General features: G+C 50.8%; 1 protein-coding gene across 1 annotated transcript; it reads right to left on the bottom strand.

Annotated features, from left to right (window-relative positions):
• Positions 1-16,431: 16,431 nt before the first annotated feature.
• LOC137311227 (solute carrier family 25 member 33-like) lies at positions 16,432-18,371 on the bottom strand. The gene is made up of 2 exons (XM_067978545.1): positions 18,127-18,371; positions 16,432-17,285 (listed from the first exon to the last, which is right to left on the bottom strand). Exons 1-2 carry the CDS (start codon positions 18,320-18,322, stop codon positions 17,089-17,091), a joined length of 393 nt encoding a protein of 130 aa, XP_067834646.1. The 5' UTR covers positions 18,323-18,371; the 3' UTR covers positions 16,432-17,088.
• Between the last annotated feature and the right edge of the window lie 6 nt (positions 18,372-18,377).

Here is an 18,377-nt window from a genome sequence, read left to right as displayed (position 1 = left end):
GTATGGAGAAAGGAGAGAATTGCGGAGAAAGGAGAGAGTGCAGAGAAAGTAGAGAGTATGGAGAAAGAAGTGAATTGTGAAGAAAGGAGAGAGTATAGAGAAAGGAAAGATTACCGAGAAAGGAGAGAGTATAGAGAAAGGAGAGAGTGCATAGAAAGGAGAGAGTCCAGAGAAAGGAGAGAATACTGAGAAAGGAGAGAGTACAGAGAAAGGAGAGATTACGGGGAAAGGAGAGAGAACAGAGAAAGGAGAGCGTAGAGAGAATGGGGAGAATTGCGGAGAAAGGAGAGAGGATAGAGAAAGGATCAAGCACGGAGAAAGGAGAGAGTGCAGAGAAAGGAGAGAGTGCAGAGAAAGGAGAGAGTGCAGAGAAAGGAGAGAGTGCAGAGAAAGGAGAGAGTATGGAGAAAGGATAGAATTGCGGAGAAAGGAGAGAGTACAGAGAAAGGATAGAGTACGGGGAAAGGAGAGAGAACAGAGAAAGGAGAGCGTGGAGAGAAAGGAGAGAGTAAGGAGAAAGGAGAGAGTGCAGAGAAAGGAGAGAGTGCAGAGAAAGGAGAGTGTATTGAGAAAGGAGAGAGTGCAGAGAAAGGAGAGAGTATGGAGAAAGGATAGAATTGCGGAGAAAGGAGAGAGTACAGAGAAATTAGAGAGTATGGAGAAAGGATAGAGTACGGGGAAAGGAGAGAGAACAGAGAAAGGAGAGCGTTGAGAGAAAGGAGAGACTACAGAGAAAGGAGAGAGTATGGAGAAAGGAGAGAATTGCAGAGAAAGGAGAGAGTACGGAGAAAGGAGAGAGTATAGATAAAGGAGAGAATTGCGGAGAAAGGAGAGAGTATGGAGAAAAGAGAGAGTACGGGGAGAGGAGAGAGTACAGAGAAAGGAGAGAGTACGGGGAAAGTAGAGAGTATTGAGAAAGGAGAGAGTAAGGAGAAAGGAGAGAGAACAGAGAAAGAAGAGCGTAGAGAGAAAGGGAGAGTACAGAGAAAGGAAGGAGTACAGAGAAAGGGAGATTACAGAGAAAGGAGAGAGTATAGAGAAAGGAGAGAGTGCAGAGAATGGAGAGAGTAGGGGAAAGGAGAGAGAATTGCGGAGAAAGGAGAGAGTATGGAGAAAGGAGAGAGAACAGAGAAAGGAAGGAGTACAGAGAAAGGAGAGAGTGCAGAGAACGGAGAGAGTACGGAGAAAGGAGAGAGTACGGGGAAAGGAGAGAGTACAGAGAAAGGAGAGAGTGCAGAGAAAGGAGAAAGTGCAGAGAAAGGAGGGAGTACGGAGAAAGAAGAGAGAATTGCGGAGAAAGGAGAAAGTATGGAGAAAGGAGAGAATACGGAGAAAGGAGATAGTACAGAGAAAGGAGAGAGTACAGTGAAAGGAGAGAGTACTGAGAAAGGAGAGAGTATAGAGAAAGGAGAGAGTACAGTGAAAGGAGAGAGTATTGAGAAAGAAGAGAGCATGGAAAAAGGAGAGAGTATAGAGAAAGGACAGAGTACATAGAAAGGAGAGAGTATGGAGAAAGGAGAGAGTACAGAGAAAGGAGAGAGTATGGAGAAAGGAGAAAGTATAGAGAAAGGAGAGAGTATGGAGAAAGGAGAGAGTGCAGAGAAAGGAGAGAGTACAGAGAAAGGACAGAGTTTGGAGAAAGGAGAGAGTATGTAGAAAGGAGAAAGTATAGAGACAGGAGAGAGTGTGGAGAAAGGAGAGAGTATGGAGAAAGGAGAAAGTATAGAGAAAGGAGAGAGTATGGAGAAAGGAGAGAGTATAGAGAAAGGAGAGAGTATGGAGAAAGGAGAGAGTACAGAGAAAGGAGAGAGTATGGAGAAAGGAGAGAGTGCAGAGAAAGGAGAGAGTACAGAGAAAGGACAGAGTTTGGAGAAAGGAGAGATTATGTGGAAAGGAGAAAGTATAGAGACAGGAGAGAGTATGGAGAAAGGAGAGAGTATGGAGAAAGGAGGGAGTCCAGGGGTGAGGGGCCAACAGCCATCTTTGACCGCTGTACCACTGGTTTCCCTGAAGGGGGCGCCACCGAGGGCCGGTTCGACAGCGCCACCCTCTGGTGCCCAGCGGTACTGCCGTGGGTGACCATTTTGTTTCCCCCTCTCTCCCTCCCCCCCAAATATAACCTGACGTTTATCAAATTGACCAATTGTGCGTTCAGAGAATCGAGGAGGGTGGAGGGTCTCAAATTGGCCTCAGTGCCCTCGAGGGAAGGGGGGGAGGAGGGACTAAATTAAAAGACATGGCGGTTGGGGTGGGGGCTGGTGACCCCATCACGACCAGGCCTCAATCCAGGGCGTCTCCCCGCCATCTTGTCCCTCCGCGTCTCCGTGTCGTCCGTGGCCGCTCGATTTGTGACCGTTTCGCTGTCTTCTTTCTTGTTCCCCCCCCCAACCCTTCCTCCTCCTCCTCCTCCTCCTCCTCCTCCTCCTCCTGCCTCCGCTCAGACTGACCCTCGAGTGAGGCTCGATCCACACCGGCTCCAAAGTGACCCTCATTTCCCATCCGTTGACCCCCGGTTCAGAACCAAACCACGGGAGGAGGCCTCTTGAAGGGGCAGGATGCCCGACCCCCTCTCCCCCACACACAGGAGCGAACGGCCTCCCATCTCGTTTATATTGCCACTCCTGCCCAAATTTCATTTGCGTTAAATTTCATCTGCCACGTGTCCGCCCGTTCCACCAGCCTCTTGAGGTCTATCACTGTCCTCCTCTCTGTTTAGCACCCTTCCAAGTTTTGTGTCATCTGCAAATTTGGATATTGGACCCTGTACCCCCCAAGTCCAAGTCATTAATATAGACCAAGAAAAGCAGTGGGTCCCAGCACCGACCCCTGGGGAACGCCACTGTGCACCTCCCTCCGGTCCGAAAAACGACTACTCTCTGTTTCCTGTCCCTTAGCTAATTCTATATCCATGTTGCTGCTGCCCCCTTTATTCCAGGGGCCGCCATCTTGATGACAAGCCCACCGGGCGGCACTTTTATCAAAGTCCAGATATATCACATCAACCGCGCTGCCCTCAACGCTCCTCCCTGTTGCCTCGTCAAAAGATTCGCAATTCTCCAGTCTCATGGACCTGGCCTTCAAGCCGAGGTTGATGTCCATCTCAAATCCCTCAGCCAGTTCCGAATGGTCCCAACGTTTCCTGATTACGGGATCTTCCTTTGGCTTATTGGCTATTTTGCTGGCCTTCCCAGCCACCCACAGAAAGGTCACAGCGAGGATGGAGGCCATTGGGCCCATCGAGTCCGTGCCGGCTCTCTGCGAGGGCAATCCATCCAGTTTGACCGGAATTTGTGTCTTCTTTATGATCTCTGCTCTTTCCACGTGTTTTCTCCCACATTTGTTTGAATCTGTTGGGATCCTGTGATCCAGGATCTGTTGGGATCCTGCCATCCAGAATCCGCTGGGATCCAGTCCGTTTCGGTCCATTGGGATCACCTGCCGTCAGCGCCGCTCTACGGTCCGAAGGAGGGCCAGCGGCCGGCCCTTGGGGAATTGAGGGGATTATAAAGGGGTTTGAGGGGATTATAAAGGGGTTTGAGGGGATTATAAAGGGGTTTGAGGGGATTATAAAGGGGTTTGAGGGGTTTATAAAGGAGTTTGCGGGTTTATAAAGGGGTTTGAGGGGATTATAAAGGGGATTGAGGGGATTATAAAGGGGTTTCAGGGGATTATAAAGGAGTTTGCGGGTTTATAAAGGGGTTTGAGGGGATTATAAAGGGGATTGAGGGGTTTATAAAGGGGTTTGAGGGGATTATAAAGGGGTTTGAGGGGATTATAAAGGAGTTTGCGGGTTTATAAAGGGGTTTGAGGGGATTATAAAGGGGATTGAGGGGTTTATAAAGGGGTTTGAGGGGATTATAAAGGGGATTGAGGGGATTATAAAGGGGTTTGAGGGGTTTATAAAGGAGTTTGCGGGTTTATAAAGGGGTTTGAGGGGTTTATAAAGGGGTTTGAGGGGATTATAAAGGAGTTTGCGGGTTTATAAAGGGGTTTGAGGGGTTTATAAAGGGGTTTGAGGGGATTATAAATGAGTTTGCGGGTTTATAAAGGGGTTTGAGGGGTTTATAAAGGGGTTTGAGGGGTTTATAAAGGGGTTTGAGGGGTTTATAAAGGGGTTTGAGGGGTTTATAAAGGGGTTTGAGGGGATTATGAAGAGGTTTGAGGGTTTATAAAGGGGTTTGAGGGGAGTATAAAGGAGTTCGAGGGGATTATAAAGGGGTTTGAGGGGATTATAAAGGGGTTTGAGGGGTTTATAAAGGGGTTTGAGGGGTTTATAAAGGGGTTTGAGGGGTTTATAAAGGGGTTTGAGGGGTTTATAAAGGGGTTTGAGGGGATTATGAAGAGGTTTGAGGGTTTATAAAGGGGTTTGAGGGGAGTATAAAGGAGTTCGAGGGGATTATAAAGGGGTTTGAGGGGATTATAAAGGGGTTTGAGGGGATTATAAAGGGGTTTGAGGGGTTTATAAAGGGGTTTGAGGGGTTTATAAAGGGGTTTGAGGGGATTATAAAGGGGTTTGAGGGGATTATAAAGGGGTTTGAGGGGATTATAAAGGGGTTTGAGGGGATTATAAAGGGGATTGAGGGGATTATAAAGGGGATTGAGGGGATTATAAAGGGGTTTGAGGGGTTTATAAAGGAGTTTGCGGGTTTATAAAGGGGTTTGAGGGGTTTATAAAGGGGTTTGAGGGGATTATAAAGGAGTTTGCGGGTTTATAAAGGGGTTTGAGGGGTTTATAAAGGGGTTTGAGGGGATTATAAATGAGTTTGAGGGGTTTATAAAGGGGTTTGAGGGGATTATAAAGGAGTTTGCGGGTTTATAAAGGGGTTTGAGGGGATTATAAAGGGGTTTGAGGGGTTTATAAAGGGGTTTGAGGGGTTTATAAAGGGGTTTGAGGGGTTTATAAAGGGGTTTGAGGGGTTTATAAAGGGGTTTGAGGGGATTATGAAGAGGTTTGAGGGTTTATAAAGGGGTTTGAGGGGATTATAAAGGGGTTTGAGGGGATTATAAAGGGGTTTGAGGGGATTATAAAGGGGTTTGAGGGGATTATAAAGGGGTTTGAGGGGATTATAAAGGGGTTTGAGGGGATTATAAAGGGGATTGAGGGGTTTATAAAGGGGTTTATAAAGGGGATTGAGGGGATTATAAAGGGGTTTGAGGGGATTATAAGGGGTTTGAGGGGATTATAAGGGGTTTGAGGGGATTATAAGGGGTTTGAGGGTTTGTAAAGGGGTTTGAGGGTTTGTAAAGGGGTTTGAGGGGATTATAAAGGGGTTTGAGAGGATTATAAAGGGGTTTGAGGGGATTATAAAGGGGTTTGAGGGGATTATAAAGAGGTTGGAGGGGTTTATAAAGGGGTTTGAGGGGATTATAAAGGGGTTTGAGGGGATTATAAAGGGGCTTGAGGGGATTATGAAGGGGTTTGAGGGTTTATAAAGGGGATTGGGGGTTTATAAAGGGGTTTGAGGGGATTATAAAGGGGTTTGAGGGGTTTATAAAGGGGATGAGGGGATTATAAAGGGGTTTGAGGGGTTTATAAAGGGGTTTGAGGGGATTATAAAGGGGTTTGAGGGTTTATAAAGGGGATGAGGGGATTATAAAGGGGTTTGAGGGGTTTATAAAGGGGATTGAGGGGATTATAAAGGGGTTTGAGGGTTTATAAAGGGGTTTGAGGGGATTATAAAGGGGTTTGAGGGGTTTATAAAGGGGATGAGGGGATTATAAAGGAGTTTGAGGGGTTTATAAAGGGGTTTGAGGGGTTTATAAAGGGGATTGAGGGGTTTATAAAGGGGTTTGAGGGGATTAAAAAGGGGTTTGAGGGTTTATAAAGGGGATTGAGGGGTTTATAAAGGGGTTTGAGGGGTTTATAAAGGGGTTTGAGGGGATTATAAAGGGGTTTGAGGGGATTATAAAGGGGTTTGAGGGGATTATAAAGGGGTTTGAGCGGATTATAAAGGGGTGTGAGGGGATTATAAAGGGGTTTGAGGGGTTTATAAAGGGGTTTGAGGGGATTATAAAGGGGTTTGAGGGGATTATAAAGGGGTTTGAGCGGATTATAAAGGGGTTTGAGGGGATTATAAAGGGGTTTGAGGGGATTATAAAGGGGTTTGAGGGGATTATAAAGGGGATTGAGGGGTTTATAAAGGGGTTTGAGGGGTTTATAAAGGGGTTTGAGGGGTTTATAAAGGGGATTGAGGGGTTTATAAAGGGGTTTGAGGGGTTTATAAAGGGGATTGAGGGGTTTATAAAGGGGTTTAAGGGGTTTATAAAGGGAATTGAGGGGTTTATAAAGGGGTTTGAGGGGATTATAAAGGGGATTGAGGAGTTTATAAAGGGGATTGAGGGGTTTATAAAGGGGTTTGAGGGGATTATAAAGGGGATTGAGGAGTTTATAAAGGGGATTGAGGGGTTTATAAAGGGGTTTGAGGGGATTATAAAGGGGATTGAGGAGTTTATAAAGGGGATTGAGGGGTTTATAAAGGGGTTTGAGGGGATTATAAAGGGGTTTGAGGGGATTATAAAGGGGTTTGAGGGGTTTATAAAGGGGTTTGAGGGGTTTATAAAGGGGTTTGAGGGGTTTATAAAGGGGTTTGAGGGGTTTATAAAGGGGTTTGAGGGGTTTATAAAGGGGTTTGAGGGGTTTATAAAGGGGATTGAGGGGTTTATAAAGGGGTTTAAGGGGTTTATAAAGGGTATTGAGGGGTTTATAAAGGGGTTTGAGGGGATTATAAAGGGGTTTGAGGGGATTATAAAGGGGTTTGAGGGGATTATAAAGGGGTTCATGGGGATTATAAAGGGGTTTGAGGGGATTATAAAGGGGATTGAGGGGTTTATAAAGGGGTTTAAGGGGTTTATAAAGGGGATTGAGGGGTTTATAAAGGGGTTTGAGGGGATTATAAAGGGGTTTGAGGGGATTATAAAGGGGTTTGAGGGGATTATAAAGGGGTTCATGGGGATTATAAAGGTGTTTGAGGGGATTATAAAGGGGTTTGAGGGGATTATAAAGGGGTTTGAGGGGATTATAAAGGGGTTTGAGGGGATTATAAAGGGGTTTGAGGGGTTTATAAAGGGGTTTGAGGGGATTATAAAGGGGTTTGAGGGGATTATAAAGGGGTTTGAGGGGATTATAAAGGGGTTTGAGGGGATTATAAAGGGGTTTGAGGGGATTATAAAGGGGTTTGAGGGGATTATAAAGGGGTTTGAGGGAATTATAAAGGGGTTTGAGGGGATTATAAAGGGGTTTGAGGGGATTATAAAGGGGTTTGAGGGGATTATAAAGGGGTTTGAGGGAATTATAAAGGGGTTTGAGGGGATTATAAAGGGGTTTGAGGGGTTTATAAAGGGGTTTGAGGGGATTATAAAGGGGTTTGAGGGGTTTATAAAGGGGATTGAGGGGTTTATAAAGGGGATTGAGGGGTTTATAAAGGGGATTGAGGGGTTTATAAAGGGGTTTGAGGGGATTATAAAGGGGATTGAGGGGTTTATAAAGGGGATTGAGGGGTTTATAAAGGGGTTTGAGGGGTTTATAAAGGGGTTTGAGGGGATTATAAAGGGGTTTGAGGGGATTATAAAGGGGTTTGAGGGGTTTATAAAGGGGTTTATAAAGGGGATTGAGGGGTTTATAAAGGGGTTTGAGGGGATTATAAAGGGGTTTGAGGGGTTTATAAAGGGGATTGAGGGGTTTATAAAGGGGATTGAGGGGTTTATAAAGGGGTTTGAGGGGATTATAAATGGGTTTGAGGGGATTATAAAGGGGTTTGAGGGGTTTATAAAGGGGTTTGAGGGGATTATAAAGGGGTTTGAGGGGTTTATAAAGGGGATTGAGGGGATTATAAAGGGGATTGAGGGGATTATAAAGGGGTTTGATGGATTATAAAGGGGATTGAGGGGACGATAAAGGGGTTTGAGGGGATTATAAAGGGGTTTGAGGGGTTTATAAAGGTGTTTGTGGGGATTATAAAGGGGTTTGAGGGGATTATAAAGGGGATTGAGGGGTTTATAAAGGGGTTTGAGGGGATTGTAAAGGAGTTTGAGGGGTTTATAAAGGGGTTTGAGGGGATTATAAAGGGGATTGAGGGGATTATAAAGGAGTTTGAGGGGTTTATAAAGGGGTTTGAGGGGATTATAAAGGGGATTGAGGGGATTATAAAGGAGTTTGAGGGGTTCATAAAGGGGTTTGAGGGGTTTATAAAGGGGTTTGAGGGGTTTATAAAGGGGTTTGAGGGGATTATAAAGGGGGATTGAGGGGTTTATAAAGGGATTTGAGGGGTTTATAAAGGGTTTCATGGGGATTATAAAGGGGGATTGAGGGGTTTATAAAGGGTTGAGGTTATAAAGGGGTTTAGGATTATAAGGGGTTTGAGGGTTTATAAAGGTTGAGGTTTTAAAGGTTGGGATTATAAGGGGTTTGAGGGTTTATAAAGGGGTTTTGAGGGTTTATAAAGGGGTTTGAGGGTTTATAAAGGGGTTTGAGGGTTTATAAAGGGTTTGAGGGGTTTATAAAGTTGGGTTTAAAGGGTGATTTTATAAAGGGGTTTGAGGGGATTAAAAGGGTTTGAGGGTTTATAAAGGGGTTTGAGGGGTTTATAAAGGGTTTGAGGGGATTATAAAGGGTTTGAGGGGATTATAAAGGGGTTTGAGGGTTTATAAAGGGGTTTGAGGGGTTTATAAAGGGTTTGAGGGGTTTATAAAGGGGTTGAGGGGATTATAAAGGGGTTTGAGGGGATTATAAAGGGGTTTGAGGGGATTATAAAGGGGTTTGAGGGGATTATAAAGGGGATTGAGGGGTTTATAAAGAGGTTTGAGGGGATTATAAAGGGGTTTGAGGGATTATAAAGGGTTCATGGGATCTTATAAGGTGTTTAGAGGGATTATAAAGGGGTTTGAGGGGATTATAAAGCGGTTTGAGGCGATTCTAAAGGGGCTTGAGGGGATTATAAAGGGGTTGGGTTTATAAGGGTTGGGGATTATAAAGGGGTTTGAGGGATTATAAAGGGGTTCTGAGGGGATTATAAAGGGTTTGAGGGGTTTATAAAGGGGTTTGAGGGGATTATAAAGTGGTTTGAGGAGTTCATAAAGGGGATTGAGGGTATTATAAAGGGGTTTGAGGGGATTATAAGGGGTTTGAGGGGATATAAAGGGGTAATGAGGAAATTAGTATCACCTGGGTATTGAGGGCTACCCTTTAAAGGGTTTCAAAAAGATTTAGGATTATAAACGGTTTGATTTAATAAAGGGGTTTGAGGGTCATTATAAGGGGTTTGAGGGATTATAAAGGGGTTGAGGCTGTTAAAAACGTGTTTTGAGGATTATAAAAGGGGTTTGAGGGATTATAAAGGGGTTTGAGGGGATTATAAAGGGTTTGAGGGGATTATAAAGGGGTTTGAGGGGTTTCTAAAGGGGTTTGAGGGGATTATAAAGTGGGTTTGATGGGATTATAAAGGGGATTGAGGGGATTATAAAGGTGATTGAGGGGTTTATAAAGGCGTTTGAGGGGATTATACAAGGTTATGAGGGTCTTATAAAGGGGTTTGAGGGGATCTTATACAGGGATTGAGGGTTTATAAAGGGTTTGAGGGATTATAAACCGGGTTTGAGGGGTTTATAAACCGGGTTTGAGGGATTATAAAGGCGTTTGATGGGTTTAACACCCGTTTGATTTAAAAGACCGTTCTGAGGGTTTATAAAGGGGTTTGAGGGCTTTCTAAAGGGATTGAGGGGTTTATAACAGGGGTTGAGGTTTCTTAAAGGGGATTGAGGGGATTATAAAGGGGTTTGAGGGTCTTATAAACGGGGATTGAGATTATCAAGGGGTTTGAGGGGACGATAAGGGGTTTGAGGGTTTATAAAGGGGTTTAGAGGGTTTATAAAGGGTTTGAGGGGTTTAATAAAGGGTTTGAGGGTTTATAACGGTATAGGATTTATAAACTGGTTTGAGGGGTTCAAAACCGGGTTTGAGGGTTCGTATAAAGGGATTGAGGGATTATAAAGGCCGTTTGAGGCGGTTTAAACACCCTTGTTTAGTCTTTCATCAATAACCCTGTTCTAGTCTTTCAACACCCTGTGTAAGATCTTTCAACGATCTGTAGGGGTTTATCAAAGCTGTTGTAGGGCATTATAAACGGACTTGAAGGGTTTATAACCGGGTTTGAGGATTATACGACCTCTGGATTATAGGTTGAGGCACCCTTATAAAGGTTTGATAACACCCGTTTCAGGGGATTATAAACCGGTTTGAGGGCTTTATACAGCTTGATGGGGATATATAAAGCGGATTGAGGGGTTTATAAAGGTGTTTTGAGGCATTATAAAGGGGATTGAGGGTTTATAAAGGGGTTTGAGGGATTATAAAGGGTTTGAGGATTATAAAGGGGATTGAGGGGATTATACAGGGGTTTGAGGTTTATAAAGGGATTGAGGGATTTTCAAGTGGCATTGCAGGGTTTATAAAGGGGTTTGAGGGATTATAAAGGGGATTGAGGGGATTATAACCCGGGTCTTGAGGGATTATAAACCGGGGTTTGAGGGTTTATCACCGGTGATGAGGGATATACCGGTTGAGGGGATCTTATCAAGGGCAGGATTGAGGGGATTATAAAGGGGATTGAGGGTTTATAAGGGATTGAGGGGATTATAAAGGGGATTGAGGGGATTATAAAGGGGATTGAGGGGTTCATAAAGGGGTTTGAGGGGTTTATAAAGGTGATTGAGGGATTATAAAGGGGATTGAGGGGTTTATAAAGGGGTTGAGGGGATTATAAAGGGGATTGAGGGGATTATAAAGGGGATTGAGGGGTTTATAAAGGGGTTTGAGGGGATTATAAAGGGATTGAGGGGATTATAAAGGGATTGAGGGGTTTTTTGGGGTTTGAGGTTTATAAAGGGGATTGAGGGGATTATAAAGGGGTTTGAGGGGATTATAATGGGGTTTGAGAGGATTATAAAGGGGTTTGAGGGATTATAAAGGGGTTTGTGTGTTCCAGCCCCAAACCAAGGGGTGACGACAGTACCAGTGCATGTACCTGCCCAGGGAGTGTTTGACGGGACAGTGCAGAGGGAGCTTTACTCTGTATCTAACCCTGTACCCTGCCCCTGGGAGTGTTTGATGGGACAGTGTAGAGGGAGCTTTACTCTGTATCTAACCCTGTACCCTGCCCTGGGAGTGTTAGATGGGACAGTGTAGAGGGAGCTTTACTCTGTATCTAACCCTGTACCTGCCCTGGGAGTGTTTGAATGGGATGGTGTGGAGGGAGCTTTACTCTGTATCTAACCCTGTTCCTGCCCTGGGAGTGTTTGATGGGACGGTGCAGAGGGAGCTTTACTCTGTATCTAACCCTGTACCTGCCCTGGGAGTGTTTGATGGGACAGTGTGGAGGGAGCTTTACTCTGTATCTAACCCTGTTCCTGCCCTGGGAGTGTTTGATGGGACAGTGTAGAGGGAGCTTTACTCTGTATCTAACCCTGTACCTGCCCTGGGAGTGTTTGACGGGACGGTGTAGAGGGAGCTTTACTCTGTATCTAACCCTGTACCTGCCCTGGGAGTGTTTGATGGGACAGTGCAGAGGGAGCTTTACTCTGTATCTAACCCTGTACCTGCCCTGGGAGTGTTTGACGGGACGGTGTAGAGGGAGCTTTACTCTGTATCTAACCCTGTACCTGCCCTGGGAGTGTTTGATGGGACAGTGTAGAGGGAGCTTTACTCTGTATCTAACCCTGTACCTGCCCTGGGAGTGTTTGACGGGACGGTGTAGAGGGAGCTTTACTCTGTATCTAACCCTGTACCTGCCCTGGGAGAGTTTGATGGGACAGTGTAGAGGGAGCTTTACTCTGTATCTAACCCTGTACCTGCCCTGGGAGTGTTTGATGGGACGGTGGAGAGGGAGCTTTACTCTGTATCTAACCCTGTACCTGCCCTGGGAGTGTTTGATGGGACAGTGCAGAGGGAGCTTTACTCTGAATCTAACCCTGTACCTGCCCTGGGAGTGTTTGATGGGACAGTGTAGAGGGAGCTTTACTCTGTATCTAACCCTGTACCTGCCCTGGGAGTGTTTGATGGGACAGTGTAGAGGGAGCTTTACTCTGTATCTAACCCTGTACCTGCCCTGGGAGTTTTTGATGGGACAGTGCAGAGGGAGCTTTACTCTGTATCTAACCCTGTACCTGCCCTGGGAGTGTTTGATGGGACGGTGCAGAGGGAGCTTTACTCTGTATCTAACCCTGTACCTGCCCTGGGAGTGTTTGATGGGACGGTGCAGAGGGAGCTTTACTCTGCATCTAACCCTGTACCTGCCCTGGGAGTGTTTGATGGGACGGTGTAGAGGGAGCTTTACTCTGTATCTAACCCTGTACCTGCCCTGGGAGTGTTTGATGGACAGTGTAGAGGGAGCTTTACTCTGTATCTAACCCTGTACCTGCCCTGGGAGTGTTTGATGGGACAGTGTAGAGGGAGCTTTACTCTTCATCTAACCCTGTACCTGCCCTTGGAGTGTTTGATGGTACAATGTTGAGGGAGCTTTACTCTGTAACTAACCCTGTACCTGCCCTGGGAGTGTTTGATGGGACAGTGTAGAGGGAGCTTACTCTGTATCTAACCCTGTACCTGCCCTGGGAGTGTTTGATGGGACAGTGTAGAGGGAGCTTTACTCTGTATCTAACCCTGTACCTGCCCTGGGAGTGTTTGATGGGACGGTGTAGAGGGAGCTTTACTCTGTATCTAACCCTGTACCTGCCCTGGGAGTGTTTGATGGGACAGTGTAGAGGGAGCTTTACTCTGTATCTAACCCTGTACCTGCCCTGGGAGTGTTTGATGGGACAGTGTAGGGGGAGCTTTACTCTTCATCTAACCCTGTACCTGCCCTTGGAGTGTTTGATGGGACAGTGTTGAGGGAGCTTTACTCTGTAACTAACCCTGTACCTGCCCTGGGAGTGTTTGATGGGACAGTGCAGAGGGAGCTTTACTCTGTATCTAACCCTGTACCTGCCCTGGGAGTGTTTGATGGGACAGTGTAGAGGGAGCTTTACTCTGTATCTAACCCTGTACCTGCCCTGGGAGTGTTTGATGGGACAGTGTAGAGGGAGCTTTACTCTGTATCTAACCCTGTACCTGCCCTGGGAGTGTTTGATGGGACAGTGTAGAGGGAGCTTTACTCTGTATCTAACCCTGTACCTGCCCTGGGAGTGTTTGACGGGACAGTGTAGAGGGAGCTTTACTCTGTATCTAACCCTGTACCTGCCCTGGGAGTGTTTGATGGGACAGTGTAGAGGGAGCTTTACTCTGTATCTAACCCTGTACCTGCCCTGGGAGTGTTTGACGGACAGTGTAGAGGGAGCTTTACTCTGTATCTACCCCTGTACCTGCCCTGGGAGTGTTTGATGGGACGGTGTAGAGGAGCTTTACTCTGTATCTAACCCTGTACCTGCCCCTGGGAGTGTTTGACGGGACAGTGTAGAGGGAGCTTTACTCTGTATCTAACCCTGTACCTGCCCTGGGAGTGTTTGACGGGACAGTGTAGAGGGAGCTTTACTCTGTATCTAACCCTGTACCTGACCCTGGGAGTGTTTGACGGGACAGTGTAGAGGGAGCTTTACTCTGTATCTAACCCTGTACCTGCCCTGGGAGTGTTTGATGGGACAGTGTCGAGGGAGCTTTACTCTGTATCTAACCCTGTACCTGCCCCTGGGAGTGTTTGACGGGACAGTGTGGAGGGAGCTTTACTCTGTATCTAACCCTGTACCTGACCCTGGGAGTGTTTGACGGGACAGTGTAGAGGGAGCTTTACTCTGTATCTAACCCTGTACCTGACCCTGGGAGTGTTTGATGGGACAGTGTAGAGGGAGCTTTACTCTGTATCTAACCCTGTACCTGACCCTGGGAGTGTTTGATGGGACAGTGTAGAGGGAGCTTTACTCTGTATCTAACCCTGTACCTGACCCTGGGAGTGTTTGATGGGACAGTGTAGAGGGAGCTTTACTCTGTATCTAACCCTGTACCTGCCCCTGGGAGTGTTTGACGGGACAGTGTCGAGTGATTCTGAGATCTTCCAGACAGGAAATCAATCACGAGCCGTTTTCCATCAAAAATACATTTTATTGAACGATCTTTTCCCAGAAAGTGGTGAATTCATTCCCACTCACTGCACTGCAAGGATTGGGGCCTCTCGGTCCCCTGGACATGAACCCAGGGGCTCCGTGTTTGTCTGACAATAAACTCTCGTCCCCTCTCCCCCCGCCCTTGCACTCCCCCCCCCTGAGATCAGAGTATCTCAGCACAGGCCGGAGATCGAAAAAACACAAGTCTTTTCCCATTCTGTTCAGGGTTAAGAGAGATCGTGCCTCTCTCTCGTTCCCTTTCACCCCCCTCCCAGGACGTCCCGAAACCTTTCACCCCCCCCACCGACAAAGTCCTTTTCGTTTGAAGTGCCTCGCAAGGTCGGAAAGTCGGCATAGCCAATTTACGCACAGCAAGATCCCACAAACAGCGAGGTGATAAATGACCCAGATCGTCTGGTTTTTTTTTAGTGATGTTGGTCGAGGGATAAATATCGGGGCCAGGACCCCCGGGGAGAACTCCCCCCCTCTGCTCTTCTTCCAATAGTGGGCCGTGGGATCATTTACACCCGCCCGAGAGGGGCAGACGGGGCCCTCGGTTTAACGTCTCGTCCGAAAGACGGCACCTCCGACAGTGCGGCGCTCCCTCAGTACCGACCCTCCGACAGTGCGGTGCTCCCTCGGTACCGACCCTCCGACAGTGCGGCGCTCCCTCAGTACCGACCCTCCGACAGTGCGGCGCTCCCTCAGTACCGACCCTCCGACAGTGCGGCGCTCCCTCAGTACCGACCCTCCGACAGTGCGGCGCTCCCTCAGTACCGACCCTCCGACAGTGCGGCGCTCCCTCAGTACTGACCCTCCCACAGTGCGGCGCTCCCTCAGTACCGACCCTCCGACAGTGCGGCCCTCCCTCAGTACTGACCCTCTGACAGTGCGGCGCTCCCTCAGTACTGACCCTCCGACAGTGCGGCGCTCCCTCAGTACCGACCCTCCCACAGTGCGGCGCTCCCTCGGTACCGACCCTCCGACAGTGCGGCGCTCCCTCAGTACCGACCCTCCCACAGTGCGGCGCTCCCTCGGTACCAGACCCTCCGACAGTGCGGCGCTCCCTCGGTACCGACCCTCCGACGGTGCGGCGCTCCCTCAGTACCGACCCTCCGACGGTGCGGCGCTCCCTCGGTACCGACCCTCCGACAGTGCGGCGCTCCCTCAGTACCGACCCTCCGACAGTGCGGCGCTCCCTCAGTACCGACCCTCCGACAGCGCGGCTCTCCCTCAGTACTGACCCTCCGACAGTGCGGTGCTCCCTCAGTACTGACCCTCCGACAGTGCGGCGCTCCCTCAGTACCGACCCTCCACAGTGCGGCGCTCCCTCGGTACCGACCCTCCGACAGTGCGGCGCTCCCTCAGTACTGACCCTCCGACAGTGCGGCGCTCCTCAGTACTGACCCTCCGACAGTGCGGCCCTCCCTCAGTACTGACCCTCCGACAGTGCGGGGCTCCCTCAGTACTGACCCTCCGACAGTGCGGGGCTCCCTCAGTACTGACCCTCCGACAGTGCGGCGCTCCCTCAGTACTGACCCTCCGACAGTGCGGCCCTCCCTCAGTACTGACCCTCCGACAGTGCGGCCCTCCCTCAGTACTGACCCTCCGACAGTGCGGGCTCCCTCAGTACTGACCCTCCGACAGTGCGGCGCTCCCTCATTACTGACCCTCCAACAGTGCGGGGCTCCCTCAGTACTGACCCTCCGACAGTGCGGCGCTCCCTCAGTACTGACCCTCCGACAGTGCGGTGCTCCCTCAGTACTGACCCTCCAACAGTGCGGGGCTCCCTCAGTACTGACCCTCCGACAGTGCGGTGCTCCCTCAGTACTGACCCTCCGACAGTGCGGCGCTCCCTCAGTACTGACCCTCCCACAGTGCGGCGCTCCCTCAGTACCGACCCTCCGACAGTGCGGCGCTCCCTCAGTACCGACCCTCCCACAGTGCGGCGCTCCCTCAGTACCGACCCTCCGACAGTGCGGCGCTCCCTCAGTACCGACCCTCCGACAGTGCGGCGCTCCCTCAATACCGACCCTCCCACAGTGCGGCGCTCCCTCAGTACTGACCCTCCGACAGTGCGGTGCTCCCTCAGTACTGACCCTCCGACAGTGCGGCGCTCCCTCAGTACTGACCCTCCGACAGTGCGGCGCTCCCTCAGTACCGACCCTCAGACAGTGCGGCGCTCCCTCAGTACCGGACCCTCCGACAGTGCGGCGCTCCCTCAGTACTGACCCTCCGACAGTGCGGCGCTCCCTCGGTACCGACCCTCCGACAGTGCGGCGCTCCCTCAGTACTGACCCTCCGACAGTGCGGCAGCGGCCCTCCCTCAGTACCGACCCTCCGACAGTGCGGCCCTCCCTCAGTACTGACCCTCCGACAGTGCGGCGCTCCCTCAGTACCGACCCTCCGACAGTGCTGCGCTCCCTCAGTACCGACCCTCCGACAGTGCGGCGCTCCCTCAGTACCGACCCTCCGACAGTGCGGCGCTCCCTCAGTACCGACCCTCCGACAGTGCGGGGCTCCCTCAGTACTGACCCTCCGACAGTGCGGCGCTCCCTCAGTACCGACCCTCCGACAGTGCGGCGCTCCCTCAGTACTGACCCTCCGACAGTGCGGTGCTCCCTCAGTACTGACCCTCCGACAGTGCGGCGCTCCCTCAGTACTGACCCTCCGACAGTGCGGCCCTCCCTCAGTACCGACCCTCCGACAGTGCGGCGCTCCCTCAGTACCGACCCTCCGACAGTGCGGCGCTCCCTCAGTACCGACCCTCCGACAGTGCGGCGCTCCCTCGGCACCGACCCTCCGACAGTGCGGCGCTCCCTCGGTACCGACCCTCCGGGCGTGAGAACGAGGGGGTTTGGGGTGCGGGATGGGGGGGTGTTTATCGTCCTTCGAGCGGCTTGAGGCGGGGGTGTCGTCGCTGCTTGTCGAGGCTTCCGTACGGAACTCGCCAGCCCTCGGACCCCCCCCCCCCCCCTGGCCCCTCGAGCCCCCGCTCCGATCTCACGGCTGCTTGATGATGAAGACGATGAACTCGTAGGTGGCCATCATGACGGCCGTGTTGGGTATCTGTCGGGCGAGTTGGGCCAGCAATCCCCGGTAGAAGGCAGCGCAGCCTTCCTCGGCCGCCACCAGACGCACCGTCTGGACGAAGGCCCGGTACCGTCTGCCCTCCTCCCGCAGCCGCGTCCGGATCACCTCTGGGGAGGAGAGAGAATTGGGGTCAGCTCCTTCGGCGCGGGCGGGAACGGCGGCGGTTGTCGTGCGGCCACTGCGCGAGGCCTCCCACGGTCGAGCGGCCCGCCGACCCCGCCAGTGGGGGTGGGGGGGCCCCACACGGGGGAGGGATGGGTTTCCGAGACGAATCTGTTTGTTTGGGGGGAGGTGGGCAGAGGGAACGGACATTGTCGTGTGACCACCGCGATGCCTCCCGAGGTCGAATAACCACTGACATTGAGATGACAAACATGGAGGAACAGTGGGCGGGGGAGAGGGTCACGCGGGGGAAGGATGGGCCGCGTGGGGAGGACGATACGGACACAGCCGCGCGACCTCCGCGATGCCTCCCGAGGTCGAATAACCCACCGACATTGGGCCGACAAGCACGAGGGGACGGTGGTGGGCTAGGGGTGCCCACGCGGGGGAGGGACGGGCCGTGGGGAGGGGGATACGGACGGTGAAGCGCGACCTCCGCGACGCCTCCCCAGGTCGAATAACCCACCGGCACTGGGCTGACAAACACGAAGGAACGGCGGGGCGGTGCTGGGGGAGGGCGCGCCCACACGGGGCGAGGGATGGGTGCCCGGCCAGGCGGAAGGGAGACCGTCGCGTCAGCTCCGCGATGCCTCACAAGGTCGAATAACATCTGGGCGTCGGGCGGACAAAATTGGAGGAAAGGGGCGAGGGAGGGCGTGCGAGGAAGAGGAAGGGGTGGGGGAGATGTGGGGGTCTCAGGGTTTAAGGCGACACCAACCCCCACCCCCCCCAGCCCCTCCCCTCCCCTCTCCTCCCCGCCCCTCCCCTCGTGACCCCGGGCCTCACCGTGGGGGTAGGCGATGCAGGAAGCGCAGGTCTTGGAGATGGCCCCGGCGCCCATCAGCCCAAAGAAGTCGATGCCTCCCTCGGTCGACCTGCCCGCTCCTCCTCCGGCCCCCGGCCGCCTCAGGCGCCTCTTGAGGTCCTCGTACAGCACAAAGTGGATGACGGTCTCGGAGATCCCGGCATACGAGGCGGTCATTCCGCGATAGAAACCTCGCAGGCCCTCGGATCTGTAGATCTGCCGCACGCACTGA

The sequence above is a fragment of the Heptranchias perlo genome, unplaced genomic scaffold, assembly GCF_035084215.1.
Source record: "Heptranchias perlo isolate sHepPer1 unplaced genomic scaffold, sHepPer1.hap1 HAP1_SCAFFOLD_313, whole genome shotgun sequence".
Taxonomy (NCBI): domain Eukaryota; kingdom Metazoa; phylum Chordata; class Chondrichthyes; order Hexanchiformes; family Hexanchidae; genus Heptranchias; species Heptranchias perlo.
The sequence above is the reverse complement of the archived record's forward strand: the minus strand, read 5'-3'. Positions and strand labels throughout refer to the sequence as shown.

What these genes read in the sequence shown, in the direction of transcription:
- LOC137311227 (XM_067978545.1), bottom strand. Translation starts at nt 18,322, where the DNA reads ATGACCGCCTCGTATGCCGGGATCTCCGAGACCGTCATCCACTTTGTG. An exon ending in CTGCATCGCCTACCCCCACG is followed by an intron (nt 17,286 to 18,126) that starts GTGAGGCCCGGG and finishes TCTCCTCCCCAG; the next exon opens with AGGTGATCCGGACGCGGCTG.